A 15,991-nucleotide genomic window follows, 5' to 3' on the forward strand; every position below is an offset into this window, starting at 1 on the left:
TACTGATAACAACATGTACATGTTGCACCTCCTAACATTTGGCTTGCACTTGTAAACCTGGCAGTGCATTTGTATCCACAATGGAAAGTTGGCAATGGACTTGAACTAAGAATGGAAATATAGGAGTGCATTTGTACTCTGCATGTGAAGTGCTAATATGTTTCCACTCAAAGTACAAGTGCACTGCCAAGTTTGCATTTGAAAGGTCCTGCAGTTATGGGACCTGTTATACAGAATGCTTTGGACCTGGAGTAAGGGATCTTTCTGTATTTTGGACATTTCATTCCTTAATTTTACTAAAAAATAATTTAAGCATCAAATAAACCAAATAGGATTGTTTTGCCTGCAATATGGATTAATTATGTCTCAGCTGCCATCAAGTACAAGGTACTGTTTTATTATTACAGAGAAAAGGGAAATCATTTTTAAAAATTAGAGTTATTTGCTTATACTAAAGTCTGTTTGCATTGGTCTTCCTTTAATTTAGAACTTTCTGTATAAGGGGTTTCTGGATAATGGATCCCATACCTGTGTTTTTACTCAAACTTGGCAGTGTACTTGTACTCTAAAAATTTGGCAATTAACGTGCACTTTGGAAACATAGCAGTACACTTTGAATGGAAACTTGGCAGTACACTGAAACTAAGAATAGGTAAATCATTATCTGTTTTCTTGTATTTTTCTTTCTGAGATCTTTCTAATACTATTTTATTTGCAATAAAATCAGAATGTTTCCTTTTTATGTGCAGCCATGAATATCATTCACTGCAGAGCACAGACACTGTATATTATTCTGCAGCTCAAACTTCAGAAAACAATTGTTTGCTCCTGGGAAGCTAACAGTGAGAACATATCATTTAAAATACTTTAATTTCTGCCAACCTATAAAAGCTGTTTATCAAAATATCTATACAATTAGAATGTGTTTTGACAGTGAAAATGAACAAAAGCATGTGGCTGTCTGTTCCACAATGCTGAATAATGTGATGTGAATTCTGAGTGGAAGGTATAAGGCTGTAGGCATTTTTCTGCCATATGCTGGGGTTCCTGTAGGGAACAACTACATATAACATTGTATGTTCTGCTTGTGATTTGAATCATTAGACTGGGACTAGAACTGACAACCCAATGGAAACATTTTCTGAAGTGTTTGATACAAGTTTGGGTATCTTAATGTAATTTGAGTTAATGTTTTTATTACTTAATATTGCCAGTAGGCATTCTTGTACTTATGTCTTAGGGTTCTGGCACACGTGGAGATTAGTCGCCCACGACAAATCTCCCTGTTCGTAGGTGACTAATCTCCCTGAAATGCCATCCCACCGGCGAAAATGGAAATCGTCAGTGGGATGGCATACACGGCGGAAGTTTCCTCTCAAGGCAACTAATCTCCCAGTGTGCCAGAGCCCTTAAAGGGATTATGCGAAAATAATTGTTGTAAAACTCTTCTAACCCTGAGATTCTGTTGTAGCCTTTAGGTACCCATAAGCAAAAAGATATTGACTGCAGACTTAGTCACCTTTGATGACATGGTTGGCAGCCTGCTCATTTGTATTTGGATGTCAAAATATGCCCTCCCCGGTCAGTAACTGCTTGGCTGGAAAGTCCTAGTCCTGGATCGATTTCAGTTCCCAGGCCCGCATTGGCTGCCTAAAGGATGCTGAAAGATTGGATGATGTTGATGCAGCCCTTTGCTGATCCCAAAAAAGAATAAGGCTTATGTGTATCTGAATTGCTGTGGTTCAGAGTGTGGACCCTGCATTGTTCACCTGTTCACACCTCAGACAGACTGTAGGAGCAGTGCCAGCATTTTGTCACTGTATGTAGTACAGTATAAATGTTCATCTTAGAGTGGTCGGTTACTCTGCCTGCCCTGCTCTACCCTGCCTGTGTGTGCCATACTCTTCCTGCCCTATGCTGCCTGTGTTTGCGCCATACTCTGTCTGCCCTACACTGCCTGTGTGTGCCATACTCTGCCTGCCCTGCCCTATGCTGCCTGTGTGCCATACTCTGCCTTCCCTACCCTATGCTGCCTGTGTGCCATACTCTGCCTGCCCTACATTCCTGTGTGTGCCATATTCTGCCTGCCCTACACTACCTGTGTGTGCCATAATCTGGCTGCCCTATACTACATATGTGTGCCATACTCTGCCTGCCCTATGCTGCCTGTGGTTGCCATACTCTGCCTGTCCTATGCTGCCTGTGGTTGCCATACACTACCTACCCTATGCTGCCTGTGTGTGACATACTCTTCCTGCCCTATGCTGCCTGTGTGTGCCATACTCTGCCTGCCCTATGCTGCCTGTGGGAGTTGAACCTGGTAGGGCTTTGTTCTGGGGGTTTGTTAGCATTTGTAAATAGTCATTATATGGTCCCTAAGGTGTGTAATTATGTGGTAGTGGTTGCTGTGCTATCCACAAGGATAGTTGAAGCTAGCAAACCTGCCTGCTTGGTCTTGCAAACAGTTGCAAAATGGAAAAATTCATTATTAACATTGAAAATGTTCAAATGTGCCAGATCAATTTTCTGACTGATGTCTGATAAACGATCACTAGATTGTTTGGTGCACACTAACCTTATAATAATTTGACAGTTTTATCTGATCGCACAAAAAATGGTCATCAAGGAAGGTAAAAATCATTACGTGTATGGCCAGTTTATGGGACTTCCACATAACAAGAGGAAGAGGCTTTGGCCCTTAAAAAGAAAGCAGCTTGCTCTACTACTTTGCAACAGGCACCATCATTGCTTATTTATAAGCCATACACAGGCTAATCACCATCAGTCTACTTTTATACAGCTTTTACATGGTGATTGCACATGCCTGTTAGTAACATGTCGGCATGATCACATGTCCACAAAGTAATGTTTCCCCTGTGAATCTATGTATGTAACACATAGGAAAAAAAGTAAATTGAAAAGCAATGAGACTGCACTGTGAAATACAGCTTTTGTTGGTCTGTCAGCAGTATGATTTGTGTGTTTTTAGCAGGCTATCTTGCTTCTAATGTTTTGCACACGAGCTTGATTTATTTCACCTCCCTCTTGATAATAAATCTTTTCTGTTCATGCTGTTACTTGGTCGAGTCAAAAGTCTTTGAAGCAGCAGGGAAATCTATCCTAATGTTTTATTCCCCAAACTTTTCCTCTGTGTTTTAAGTCATAAGTCTTAAAAACATTTGCTTTTGCAACACCATTAAAGAGTCCCTTTGCATAATGTATATATTATTTATACATTTTTATTGGTTTTAAGGTTATTTGTAAATTGATACTGAAACTAGTACCTGTCTGTTTTTATTCTCTGTACTTCTGGCTCTGATTCCTGAAACAATGTTTCAACAACAGTAGCCAGCTGATTAACAGAACTGGCTTCTGCTACATTGTCTCAAGTGTCAGACCCAGAAAACAGAGGGAGATAGAAATAATCCTTTTGATTATTAAATATAGTTAAAAACATTCATGTACATTGGAAAGTTATTTTAGGATCACATTTTTTTCATTATGCCAAAAACAGATTTTAACTAATATCAGTACATCCATATATAATTGTTTCTCAGACCTGCTAACTGTCTTCTGGACAGCAACAAAGTACAGGTACATATCCTGTAATCAGGTATAGAAGCTTTTATCCAAATTGCTTGTGACTTTGTGGTTTCCAGATAAGGGGTAATTTGGATCACCAGACCAGTCTGTTAAAAATAATTTAAATTAACCCAATAGATTGTTTTGCCATCAATATGGATTTATGCAGCTTATCAAGTACAATGAATTGTTTTATTATTACAGAGAAAAGGGAAATCATTTTGAAAAATTAGAATTATTTGCTTATAATGGGCTCTATGGAGATGGTCATCGTGTCATTTGTATCTTTCTGCTTAATGGGTTTTTAGATAATGTACCTATAAAGTATATAAGTTTGTCTGAATACGGTGTAAGTAAAATTCAGTTTATACACCTAAGGGCCATTGGCTTGTAGTCCATTTTAATGTATAAATAACAATAACAATAAAATTGTAGTCTCACAGAGCAATATTGGCTGCTGGGGTCAGTGACCCCATTTTAAAAGCCCCAAAGAGGCAGAAAAGTAAGGCAAATAATTTAAAAAAAAAAAAAAAATATCTATAAAAAATAATGAATATTTCAATACCAACTTAAACCACCCCTTTAACTGTAGATTGTGGCTCCTTGCAGAGTTATACAGTTATTTGATTTTAAATGGTCTGTGGATATTCCAGTCATTGTGTTATTTACTATTATTTCCCAGTACACGTATGGTATCTGTTATCTGAAAACCTGCTATCTATAAAGCTCCAAATCATGGGAAGAACATGTCCCATAGACTCTAATTTAATAAAATATTTCACATTTTTATAACGTATTACCTATTTATCTGTAAGAATAAAACAGTACCTTGTACTTAATCCTAAGATTTAATTAATCTTTATTAGAGGCAAAACACTCCTATTGGGTTTATTCATGTTTAAATTATTTTAAGCAGACTTAAGGTATGGAGAAATATCCCTTATCTGGAAAACCCCCTAAGTCCTTAATATTCTGAATAGCAAGTTCATACCTGTAATGTATTAGCAATAAAAGCCTTGTGTACCACAAGTTAATACATCAAGGAACCTACCATAAGCTATACTGTGGGTAGCTTTCTCCTTTAGGCAGGACACTGGATAGCCAGCATTCCAGTTATTTTATTGTGAATTTGAACTCACAATAAAATAACATAGCATATTTATTCTTAAGGGTAGCAAAATTTTCAGCTATAAAATAATGCCCTTTTCAATAAGAAGCCTTCAAAACTAAAATACACACAGTGGCAGAGTTGTTTGGGCAAAGGGAAGATTGTTTGTGTTTTTTCCTTTATGAATAACTTTTTATGTTCCCCAAAAGATTTTAATGGGAGGAAAACAGTAATTTAAATCACACATTTACTGGTTTTTATTTGTGGCATGATAACATTGACACTAATTTTTGTTGCACTTCTCTGAATATTGTGCTGCAGCATGTCAGAGAGTGCCTGCTTGTGTCAGTAAAGGTATTTTGCATAAATGAAAAGCAAACAGGAGAGACGTGCCAACACGTCCTATGCTAGAAAAGAAAAGGTATCATTAATAATCTTGTGTACACACTCGCAGCTAAGATTGAATCGTCATTCCTGAAGAGTTTATTAATTTCCTCTTACTCAGCAACCTTTGGATTATATGCTTGGCATGCTCTGCACTTTCTGCCCTCCATTGTAATGCACATCACGTAAAGGAACAGTAACGCCAAAAAATACACGTTTTAAAGTAATTAAATTTTGGGTCACATTTATGAACGCTTGAGCCTTTGTATCCCAAAACCATGCGAGAGTTCCCAAACTCTTGTGTGGTTTCTTCATCAGAATAGCACGATTCGTGCAAATAAGGTTTTTTTTTCTCAGACCAAAATATAAAAAGCTTGTCAGGTTTTAGGTGCCAAGCTTTTTATTTTTTGTTAAGTGTAAAGAATAATTGATTTGCACAAATCGGGCTATTCGGCTGAAGAAACCACACAAGAGTTTGCAAACTCTTGCATGGTTTTGGGATACGAATGCTCGAGCCCAAAGACTTGAGCGTTCATAAATGGGCACCATAATGTACTATTGCCCTGCACTGGCAAAGCTGATCTGTTTGCTTCAGAAACATTACTATAGTTTATATAAACAAACTGCTGTGTAGCAATGAAGGCAAATATATATATATATATATATATAGCTAGTGTTAAACTGATAACTTGATACTAGGGTTACTAACCCTAGCAACCAGAAGAAATTTAAATAAAGTCATTTTGCAACTAAAGATAAAAAAATCTGTGTTTTTCATTTTAAGGTGAGGACTTTGCCGTTGTGCAGCAGGAGATTATAATGATGAAAGACTGCAAACATACGAACATTGTGGCTTACTTTGGCAGCTATCTCAGGTACGGTTTTCATTGGAAAAATATTTAAGTTGTAGTTTGATTTTGCTTAAATAGGATTATATTTTTCACATGCCTATTTATGGAAACTTTCCTAGTGGTACAATAATGCATTATATTCATCTACTTGCTCACACTCCATTAAAGCTCTAGCTTAGTGCTGTCTAACTTTTGTGGTAAAGTGGGACAGAATTTTCTGCCCTACGTGGTGGAGGGAGGATAATGGAAGCCAGACATACTCTTATATCCATATGACTCCTCCTCCCCTTTGGATAGCACAGAAACCCCCATACCTTAGGAGCCATATAATAACTATTTTAAAATTCTTACAAACCGCCACCAGACACCCCTCCCAAAGGCAGATCTGGGTAGGTAAAGTATGGCACACGCAGTTAGCATAGGGCAGGCAGAGTAGGGCACACACAGGCAGAGTAAAACTGGCAAAATATGGCACACACAGGCAGAGTAAAGCAGGCAAAGTATGGAACATACAGTTAGCATAGGGCAGGCAGAGTAGGGCACACACAGGCAGTGTAAAGCAGGCAAAATATGGCACACACAGGCAGATTACAGCAGTCAAAGTAAGGAACACGCAGTTAACATAGGGCAGGCAAAATATGGCACACACCGGCAGCATAGGGCAGGCAGAGTATGGCATGCATGGACAGCATAGGGCAGGCAGGGTATGGCACGCACAGGCAGCAGGCAGTAATTTAGAAATGAAAAGCGCACCATAAAAATCATGACAGAATCCCTTTAATACAGTCTAATACTAGTCAGGTTTATCCATATGTACATACCAAACACTGCCAATCACAGGAATTGTAGGCATAGAGCTAATAAGGATGTATAGATTGTATGGATTTTTAAAAAAACAAAAAAAACAAAACAGTTTTTGTTTTTTTCCTCCTCGCTGTTTTTCGCACTTATTATTCTATATTATGTGCTAAATATAATAATAATAGCACTAGCACATGTTAATGTACTGTCTCTATATGATGTTTGCATATTTTCACATTTATTCATTTCTTTAAAATACATCTCCCAAAGTATATATTTTACTTGGAAATTAACGGTACATGTTTCTTGGCACAGTGAATTAATTATTAATCAGCCTTGGTGTAATGTTCTGATGGGAAAGCCTAGATCACTGCATTGTACCCACACATTCTCAGATAGGAGTTCAGGGTTTGCTTCTGGAACTCTACTTTGGCTCAGAATATTGTATTAGAAATAATGTAAAATATTAAAGCCAAGTAGCATATTCTGAGGGAAATTACAGTTGTTTAAATGTTAGAAATAACAGTCCCATATAGCACCCAATGCTGTACAGCATTATAGTGCTGTATAAATAATTTGCATATATACATACATACATACATTTTCACCGGTGGGATGGTAGTTCAGGGAGATAAGTCGCCCATGACGTGCGACTAATCTTCCCGTGTGCCAGAGCCCTAAATGACTCATACCAGTAGCTTAAATCTGTTTTTGTATTGCCACCTTAACTTATTGAATTAAACTGGCCGTACACCAACTGATTTAAATACAGATTTAAATCTAAATACTGATTATTTTCTGTATAATGGCCTATATGGGTGGCAACAAGGCCACCTGGTTGTTGGATAAAACGAGACACCGCCTTAGAAATGCTGTGAAATATCTAATTAGATATCAAAACTTTGCATTTACAAATGGGACTTATTAAAATAACTTCCCTGTGATCATTGTGCTCATTTGAGCAAATTCTGGATCTAAATGTATGCCTTCTGAAGGTCACAGCCAGTGAAACATTTAATAATGTTATCTTCCCAGATGGACAGTTGGTCCAAGTTGGAAACGTATCTGACCATGTATGGCCTCTTCCTGTCTGACTCCCTGATAGATATGTGTCTGCACAGCCCTGTGTGGCACTAACCTATCTGCTTAACCCCAAGTCTGTTTTTTCTTAGCAGCACATATACTATGTAAACACTTCCTCTAAGTACTTGTGTTTGCAAGTGTCTGATAAGGGCTAAACTAGAACAAACTAGAAAACGCAAGGTAAATAGTCATATTCCACAGCAGGGCTGTCTAAATGGAGGCCTGTAGGCTGGATGTGCCCCTCCAGATGATTTTTGTAACCCATACATGGCACCTACTTTATTAAGATAAGTGCAGGTTATAAAACATGAGTTGAGTTTAGGTTAGAAATGTTTTTTATCTATAGTTTTTAAAATTCATTTTTTTAAACCATAAAATGATACAGACAGAGAATGTAGTAGGGTCAAACTGAAGATATTTATTCGGACTCGGCCCTTCATTGGATATATTTATTTGGTAGCCTAATACTTTATTAGACCCTTGGCAGGAACTGATGGGAATAGTTCAATAGATGCCTGGCCTAGACAGAAGGTGACTGCAGATCAGGGGGATTCCAGAAATTCCATAAAACTATGTTCTAATCTATTTGAATTTTTTCATTAAAAAGTCTGACAGCTTCAGACAGTACAGTTGTAACTCCAGCTAGTTGTTTTGATTAACCCACTACCATTCCCACTGTAAAAGACATTCTTGGAAGTAAGGAAGTAATTGGAAAGTAGGGAGTTAATTGGAAGTTGCTTAGTCCATATGTAACCCATACAAATTTTTCCTTTTACTGCCATTTTACTAGTGGCTAAGCATGTCAGTGTACCTACTCTTTATTGTTTGCTTCTACTAGGAGTTAGTGTCATTAATGTTCTGTGCCACCACATTTCAGGAAAATCACATTGCCCTCTGATCTTACAAGAATCTCCAATTCCATGTGGTTAATCTGTGTAAGTTTAACCTAAGCAAATGTGTCCCATGATGACATGATTTGATTGTTTTCTAAGTTTTGAATCCTACTTGCTTTTGATACCTAGGTATGAAATAACGAAAGGGAAATACATCACTCATCTTTACTATGTACAGATAAATAATCTGGTTTTACATCTTTAAGGATTTCACTTGAAGACCTTTTGATTAGAAGATGGAAAAATAGATTTATTGTAGAATAAATTACATTAAATTTACTTTGATTCAGCTAGGTCATTTATTCTTCAATAAAGGGATTCAGTCATGATTTTTATAATGTACTTTTTATTTCTAAATTACACTGTTTACATACCAAATAATTCACTCTACCTTTTAAAATTGTATTTTTGAACCAATATTTTTTAGTTGTAGTATTGGTGTGTAGGCAGCAATCCCAGTGCATTGTGAGTCTGAGCTTTCAGAAAGAGCCAGCACTACACATTAGAACTGTTTTCAGGTAACCTGTTTCTCCTACTCCCATGTAACTGGAGGAGTCCTAGGCCAGACTTGGATTTTTTAATATTGAATGCTATTCTGATATCTACAGGGAGCTGCTATCTTGCTACCTTCCCATTGACTGATTGACTGCTGGGGGGGGGGGAAAGGGAGGGGGACAGCGCAGCAGTAAAGAGTCACTGAAGTTTATTAGAGCACAAGTCACATGGCTGTGGCACTCTGGAAAGTGAAGAACATGACTAGCCCCATGTTTTAATTGTAATCAGTGTATACAAACTTGTCAGAACACAGCAGCAAGTTAGAGGTGCAATACACATTAATTTACTAATATCATTTGGCCCTCAGGTCAACAGTGAAATCATAACAAATACACATGCAGGCTGTTGGGGGCGGACCACATCAAGTCGATACAGTCCTCACCCCGATAGAATTTTTTAAACTGCCAAATAGATTTCTGCTGAATCGGTAGCAAAGATCTTCCAATGTATGGCCAGCTTTTTAATAGCTATTGTTTTCTATCTAGGAGAGATAAACTGTGGATCTGCATGGAGTTCTGTGGAGGTGGTTCTTTGCAAGATATCTACCATGGTAATTATTTGAGTGCTCTCCTCCATGTACTGTTTTGAACACCTAGCACATTACTTCTATTCTAAATAATTACATTACTTTATAACAAGAGAGTTGCAAAAATAAGATTTCGTACAACTTATTGTGTAGCAAGAAACCCCCCCCCCCTCAGAATAACAGGGGTTACACAATTGCATCTAAAGAATTGGGAACATGTCACTCGTGCTGAACAACAGAAATTATGCCAGCCTATTTTGGAAAACTTTCCGCGCAATTGCATCTAGCATCTGGAGAAGTGCAGTCGCATTAATTGTGCTTCATTGACTGCAGTTGTGTGAGGTGCAACGCACCACTTGTGACTGCAGGGATACTGGAATTCAGCGGAAAAAAACCATGGTAACTGGACTCAAAATTGCACATTTTTCACTTTACTTGCAGTGTACGTTGTATACAGACCATTCATCAGGGACACATTAACATACGTAGGAAAGCGCTTATATTCTTGGCGTCAGACCCCACACACACACACACACGTACACGTATTACACACACACACACACGTACACGTATTTTCCCTCATGAAATAAATGTTTGACAATGGCCAGCTCTTACTATCAGAAAATACCTTTCATTGGTGTGTGTGATTCACCTGTGGTAAAACATTTGAATTGCAGGCAGTTTCTGGGGCTTATGCAATTAAAATGATGGTGATTCACACAGACACCTGCGCAAAGGTACTTTACACAAACAATAGCAAGTAACCCATTTCAAGACACGGAGTTTCTGACATACTTGGTTTCACTGACTAATCCAACTTACTTGTATTTTTATTTCCCCCCCACAGTTACTGGACCGCTCTCTGAACAACAGATTGCGTATGTTTCCCGGGAAACGCTGCAGGTAACTTCAGCTGTCACTTTTCTGTTACGTTATTTAAGTCAGAAGTAACCTTGGAGGCTCTGTTGTCCCATGAATTCAATCTGCAGAGCGCACTTGGTTTAACAGCAGTGTTCTAAAGAAACTTTGTCACCTTGTTAGTATCAAAGGATGGCACCATATACTGAATTTAGATTAAAGTCAATTTCTCCAAAACAGGCTTTGAGTAGAATATATTTGGAAAGTGAATCACATTGTATTGTATTGTATTGCAGCACCCCTACCCCCTCATTGCAATTGCATTAATATTATTATGCTTTATTAATGTAGCATTGGGATATTCCACAATTCTTACAAAGATTATACATCCCTCACCTAAATACTTACCTCTGCGGTGCCTAAAATATAAGGTCTCGTTCACATTCCTACACTCACTGTGGGCAGTATCTGGAGCCTGCCTGTTTTTAGAGTGAGGTAGGAAACGCACTGAAGCACAACGATAACACAAAGTGTCCTGGCTGAAGTCAGCCTAGGACCAAAGCAATGCTAACACTGCCATACTGCCCATTGCATTGGGGATTAATGCAATTGGTATTAAAGCTTCTTTTGTCATTGGGTTATGGCTTTAAGCTCATGAGATATGAGCCAGCTGCATTCCTGTTGATATACTCATTGCACATGCTTGTTTGCATGCCTTGTTTACTTTTGATATAAGCCACTTAAATTGCTACAGGGCTTTAATTGCTAGTGGTCAGAAGCGCAGCAGGATATGTGATTCATTCTCTCCTACCTCCCCCTTCCCCCATATATCCTTTTTATAGATCAGTGCTATCCAACTTCTGTGGCACTGAGGGCCAGAATATTCCTGGCCTGTGTGGCGGAGGGCCGATAATGGATGCCAGTTTTGACCACTCTCTTTTTAAACTACACCCACTTCAAACCACACCCATGTAAAGACAATTTTTTTTTTTTTAAAAACTATATCCACATTAACGGTGGTAGCACAGCAAAAAAAACAAAAAAAAAACAAATGGTTGGTGCTCACTGAAGGGATATTATTATTATTATTATTATTATTATTATTATTATTAAGCCAGGCCTTCTCTTCCTCTGTGGGGTAGCACAGCAATCCCAAACAGGGATTAGGGACCCCCTAACAACTATTTAAGAAATTCTAACGAACTCTCAAAACAACCCGCCCCCCCCAGGTTCACCTCCCATAGGCAGCATAGGGCAGGCAGAGTATGGCACACACAGGCAGCATATGGGACGAAGAGTATGGCACACACAGGCAGCATAGGGCAGGCAGAGTATGGCACATACAGGCAGCATAGGGGAAGCAGAGTATGGCACACACAGGCAGCATAGGGCAGGCAGAGTATGGCACATACAGGTAGCATAGGGGACGCAGAGTATGGCACACACAGGCAGCATAGAACATGAAGAGTTTGGCACGAGGGCAGCATAGGGCAGGCAGAGTATGGCATACACAGGTAGGGTAGAAGAGGGGCAGGCATAGTATGACACATACAGACAGCATAGGGCAGGCAGAGTATGGCACACACAAGCAAAATAGGGAAGGCACAGTATGGCACAAACAGGCTGGGTAGGGCAGGCAGAGTAAAGCACACACAGGCAGGGTAGGGAAAGGACAGTATGGCACACAGGCAGGGTAGGGCAGGCAGAGTATGGCACACACAGGCAGCGTAGGGCGGGCAGAGTATGGCACACACAGACATTATAGGGTGACAGAAAAACTTACCATGACAACAATGCAGTGGCTTACAGCCTGAATCTGAGGTGTGAACAATGCAGGGGGGGGGGGGGGGACTCGCTTTTAACTAACCTTTAGGGCTGTGACAGACGAGGAGATTAGTCGCCGGTGGGATAGCATACGTGGCGCGACGATTTGCCGAAATCGCCGAAGTTGCCTTGAGAGTAAACTTCAGCGATTCTGGCGCTGCATATGCCATCCCACCGGCGATTTACATTCTAGCTGGTGGGATGGCATTTCGGGGAGATTTGTCGCCCGACGACTAATCTCCCCGTATGTCACAGCCCTAATGTGTAAAATTCGAGGTATTTGATATAATTAGATTGTAAGCTGTGTGACATAAGTTAACCTGATATATAAAGTAAAAGGACTCTACCCTCACAAGTAACCTTATCTTAATTGTGCCAAATGGCCAAATGCAGGTAAACACATATTAGACTAGTTAATTGTTCAGTCTATGGGATTAGTTTAGGGATATTTGATTCAAATAGCATTTTTGGATTTGGCCATTCTACTAATGATCATCATCAGTGGCCATTTTTTTTTTGCATTATGAAAAGTTTATATTTTTTGGTAGTACAAGTCCAATTATTCGGACAGTGTATTCAGGCCATTCATAAAAAGAACTTAATTCCAATTTCCCTTAGTTCCTGCTGTCATAGCAGCTGCATCCTGCAACCCATGTGCATATCCGTGTAACAGTGCCTGCGCACACACATTGGCAAGCTGTCAGAGATTTCTGTATTATACTGGCCTCCTGCCCCCTCATAGCCCACCACACCCAGCCCCACATAACTGCCTAGCCCCGGTGACACAACTGCTCAGCACTTCCACTCATTACTTTCTCATAGAAAATTACTGGCAACTTCTTTTTGAGTATTTTCTATACAATATTAATTACTGTAACTCTGAAATTGTTTTTTATTGTTTCACTTTGTGAAAAAAAAAATGCCTTTCAAATTCTGTCTCTGACAATCCTGAAATGTTAAATGTAATTTAGAGGCAGTTCATTGGAGTTTTTGGAGGTGGCAGTATGTTGCAGTATATTGGCACCTCCAGTTATTTTGGCTTTACTTGTCCTTTAAGTTGTTCATATTTTGGGGAACCTGGAAAAGGAAAGCTTTTATTACTGAGAGTAACCAATGTAGCAAGCCAGTGTTTGCTTGTTTGCACCAACTATTATCTGACTGGTATGTATCCATGTACCTTTGTGCTGCCCTTAGTAATGAAATGTAGTCACATGGAGTTCATTGTTTATTCCCCTCACATGACACCCATAAATGCCTTGCCAATGCGTCAGGTGTCCTTTGGTGCTGGTTCATAATGCTGCTTGGCTATAGTACATGTGCATATCTCCTCTCAAGTGCCACAGCTTGCACCTTTGGTAAACACCACATGACAAAATAAATATAACTTAGCAGATTCCTGGGCAAACACATATTTAGTTTTCCAGCCCTAGCAATGTCATTGCTTTAACCAGATCAGGGAAAGAAGTTGATCTGCAGCACTGTGGCTTTTAAGTTATGATTCCCACTATTCTCAGTAACATAGTAAGTTAGGCTGAAAAAACACATGTCCACCTCAGTAAAGTTATACCTTCTACTTATAGCACATTTATTTAAACTGGATTTGAAGTTCCAAAAAAATAATTAGGATAGAACTCTGGTTCTGTGAGTGCTTTTGCAGTTTGTATATATTTTCTATTTTAAGTGGTTTCTGAGATATTAGTAGTTTTAGTCAATTTTAGGCTACTAGTAGGCATCAGCAGGTCTGTTTGAAGGCCAGAGGGTCAGCAACCCTAAATGTTTATACACTTTTTGTGCACTTCCTGTTTCTAGTTGCTCTGGGGTTGCGGAGTCTTTGTTGAGGCAAAAGCTAAGAGAGACAACCTTTGTCAGTCCTAAATCAAACCATTTTTGTGTTTAGATCCTTCATTAGGAATTCTTTTGGAAGATGTGTTGTAAGTGAGCTATTTAAAAAGGAAATGTTGGGAGTTATTATGTAGGCGGGCCTAATTAATGGGTCATTTTAGAGGGTATGGCCAGTGTCAGACTGGAGTGTCCAGGGCCCTCCAGGCCTGCCGCCGGGTCAGCGGAGCCCAATGGGGTTTTTTCCAGTGTCCCGCCAACCCAGTCGGAACCTGGGTATGTCTCAAATACATATTTTTTATTTAAACAAATACAGTAGGGTGTGATGTAAGAAAATCTATTTAGGGGTCTTTTGGAATTGTGTGTGTTAAGGGAAATTTGATCTGGGTTTTCCTCCACTCCAAATCTTATAGCCGGTTAATTCTCTTCTGATCACACTGACTATAATGTGAATAAGGTCTTAAGCTGGCCATGCACGGACCGATAATATAAAAGGCTGCGGATATCGGCCGTCTTGTCGATTGGACGGATTAAAAGATTTTGATGGCGCCCGAACAAAATCTGCGTTCAGGGCTGAATCGGCAGATGGAGGTAGAATTCCTATTATTTCTTCCTCGACATCTGACGACTCAACCCTGAATGTCAGTGGGGGAGACAAACAGTCGTAGGAAAGATCAGAATTGCTACGTGTATGGCCACCTTTAGATTGTAAGCTTCTCTGGGACAAGGACTGATGTGAATGATGTATATTATTTGCAAAGCATTGTTTAATATGTAGGCTCTTTATAACAAAAAGAATGATAATATATAGCCTAAGCACAGCAATTTCAATGGGATGTTAATATTTGTGTAAGCAGGATGCAATGTATATGCTAGTAGCTTGGCTGTTTCCTCTTTGATAGTGGATAAATATTGTTATTTTTCATTTTCTGTAGGGATTGTATTATCTGCACAGCAAAGGAAAAATGCACAGAGACATTAAGGTAAGAATTATAGGATTTTTTTTTATTTGCATATATATATATATATATATATATATATATATATATATATATATATATATATATAAGAGAGAGAGAGATCTATATACATACACTCACTGGTAACATTTGCAAGAAAGAAAGAAGTATACATAATTAAACAAAATAACAAAATAATGATGTTGAGAGGGGTTTCAGTAAAGCCGAAAAATGTGCATGTTCTCTCCCACTGATCTAATTGGGTTTACAACTGTAAGTATCATTGACAGCTCTTATAGATTCTTTAAAATATGAATTTGTTGACAAGTTTAATCGGCTGTTAAATCTGTATTAATATTACATTTCTTTAAAAAATGGCAAATTATTTCATAGCAATGTACACAATTGTATGTAATAATTGACTTACAGATAAACCTATAAAATAGGTAATTAGGGGTCTGTCGGCAAACATTTTTCAGTTCTTTTGTTTTCAATAAACCTTATTATTTTTTCCTTCTGGTGTTTGTCAATTGCAGCTCAGTTCTGACTCTTCTCTTGCCATTTGCTACATTAGTTGATATAATTTTTCTACAACATAAGTGGCATGTCAGCAACTAATGTAAAGTTAACCTAGGCAGCACGCTCATTAAGAAATATATCAACAAATGTACCGAATTGTCAGTGAACTCATTAACAAAGCCCTTCTGGGAAACAGGTGAGGGTGGAAT

The 15,991-nt window shown here is 38.7% G+C and overlaps 1 protein-coding gene across 8 annotated transcripts in view; it reads left to right on the plus strand.

Annotated features, from left to right (window-relative positions):
• map4k3 (mitogen-activated protein kinase kinase kinase kinase 3) overlaps window positions 1-15,991 on the plus strand; it is a 136,164-nt gene that overhangs the window by 52,956 nt on the left and 67,217 nt on the right. For all 8 annotated transcript variants that reach the window (XM_012962784.3, XM_012962785.3, XM_031901554.1 and 5 more), the window contains exons 3-6: window positions 5,859-5,949; window positions 9,743-9,807; window positions 10,631-10,686; window positions 15,240-15,287. In XM_012962784.3, coding sequence (XP_012818238.1) covers window positions 5,859-5,949; window positions 9,743-9,807; window positions 10,631-10,686; window positions 15,240-15,287 — 260 coding nt within the window. The remainder of the gene's footprint in view (window positions 1-5,858; window positions 5,950-9,742; window positions 9,808-10,630; window positions 10,687-15,239; window positions 15,288-15,991) is intronic.

Source organism: Xenopus tropicalis, chromosome 5, assembly GCF_000004195.4.
Source record: "Xenopus tropicalis strain Nigerian chromosome 5, UCB_Xtro_10.0, whole genome shotgun sequence".
Lineage (NCBI taxonomy): Eukaryota > Metazoa > Chordata > Amphibia > Anura > Pipidae > Xenopus > Xenopus tropicalis.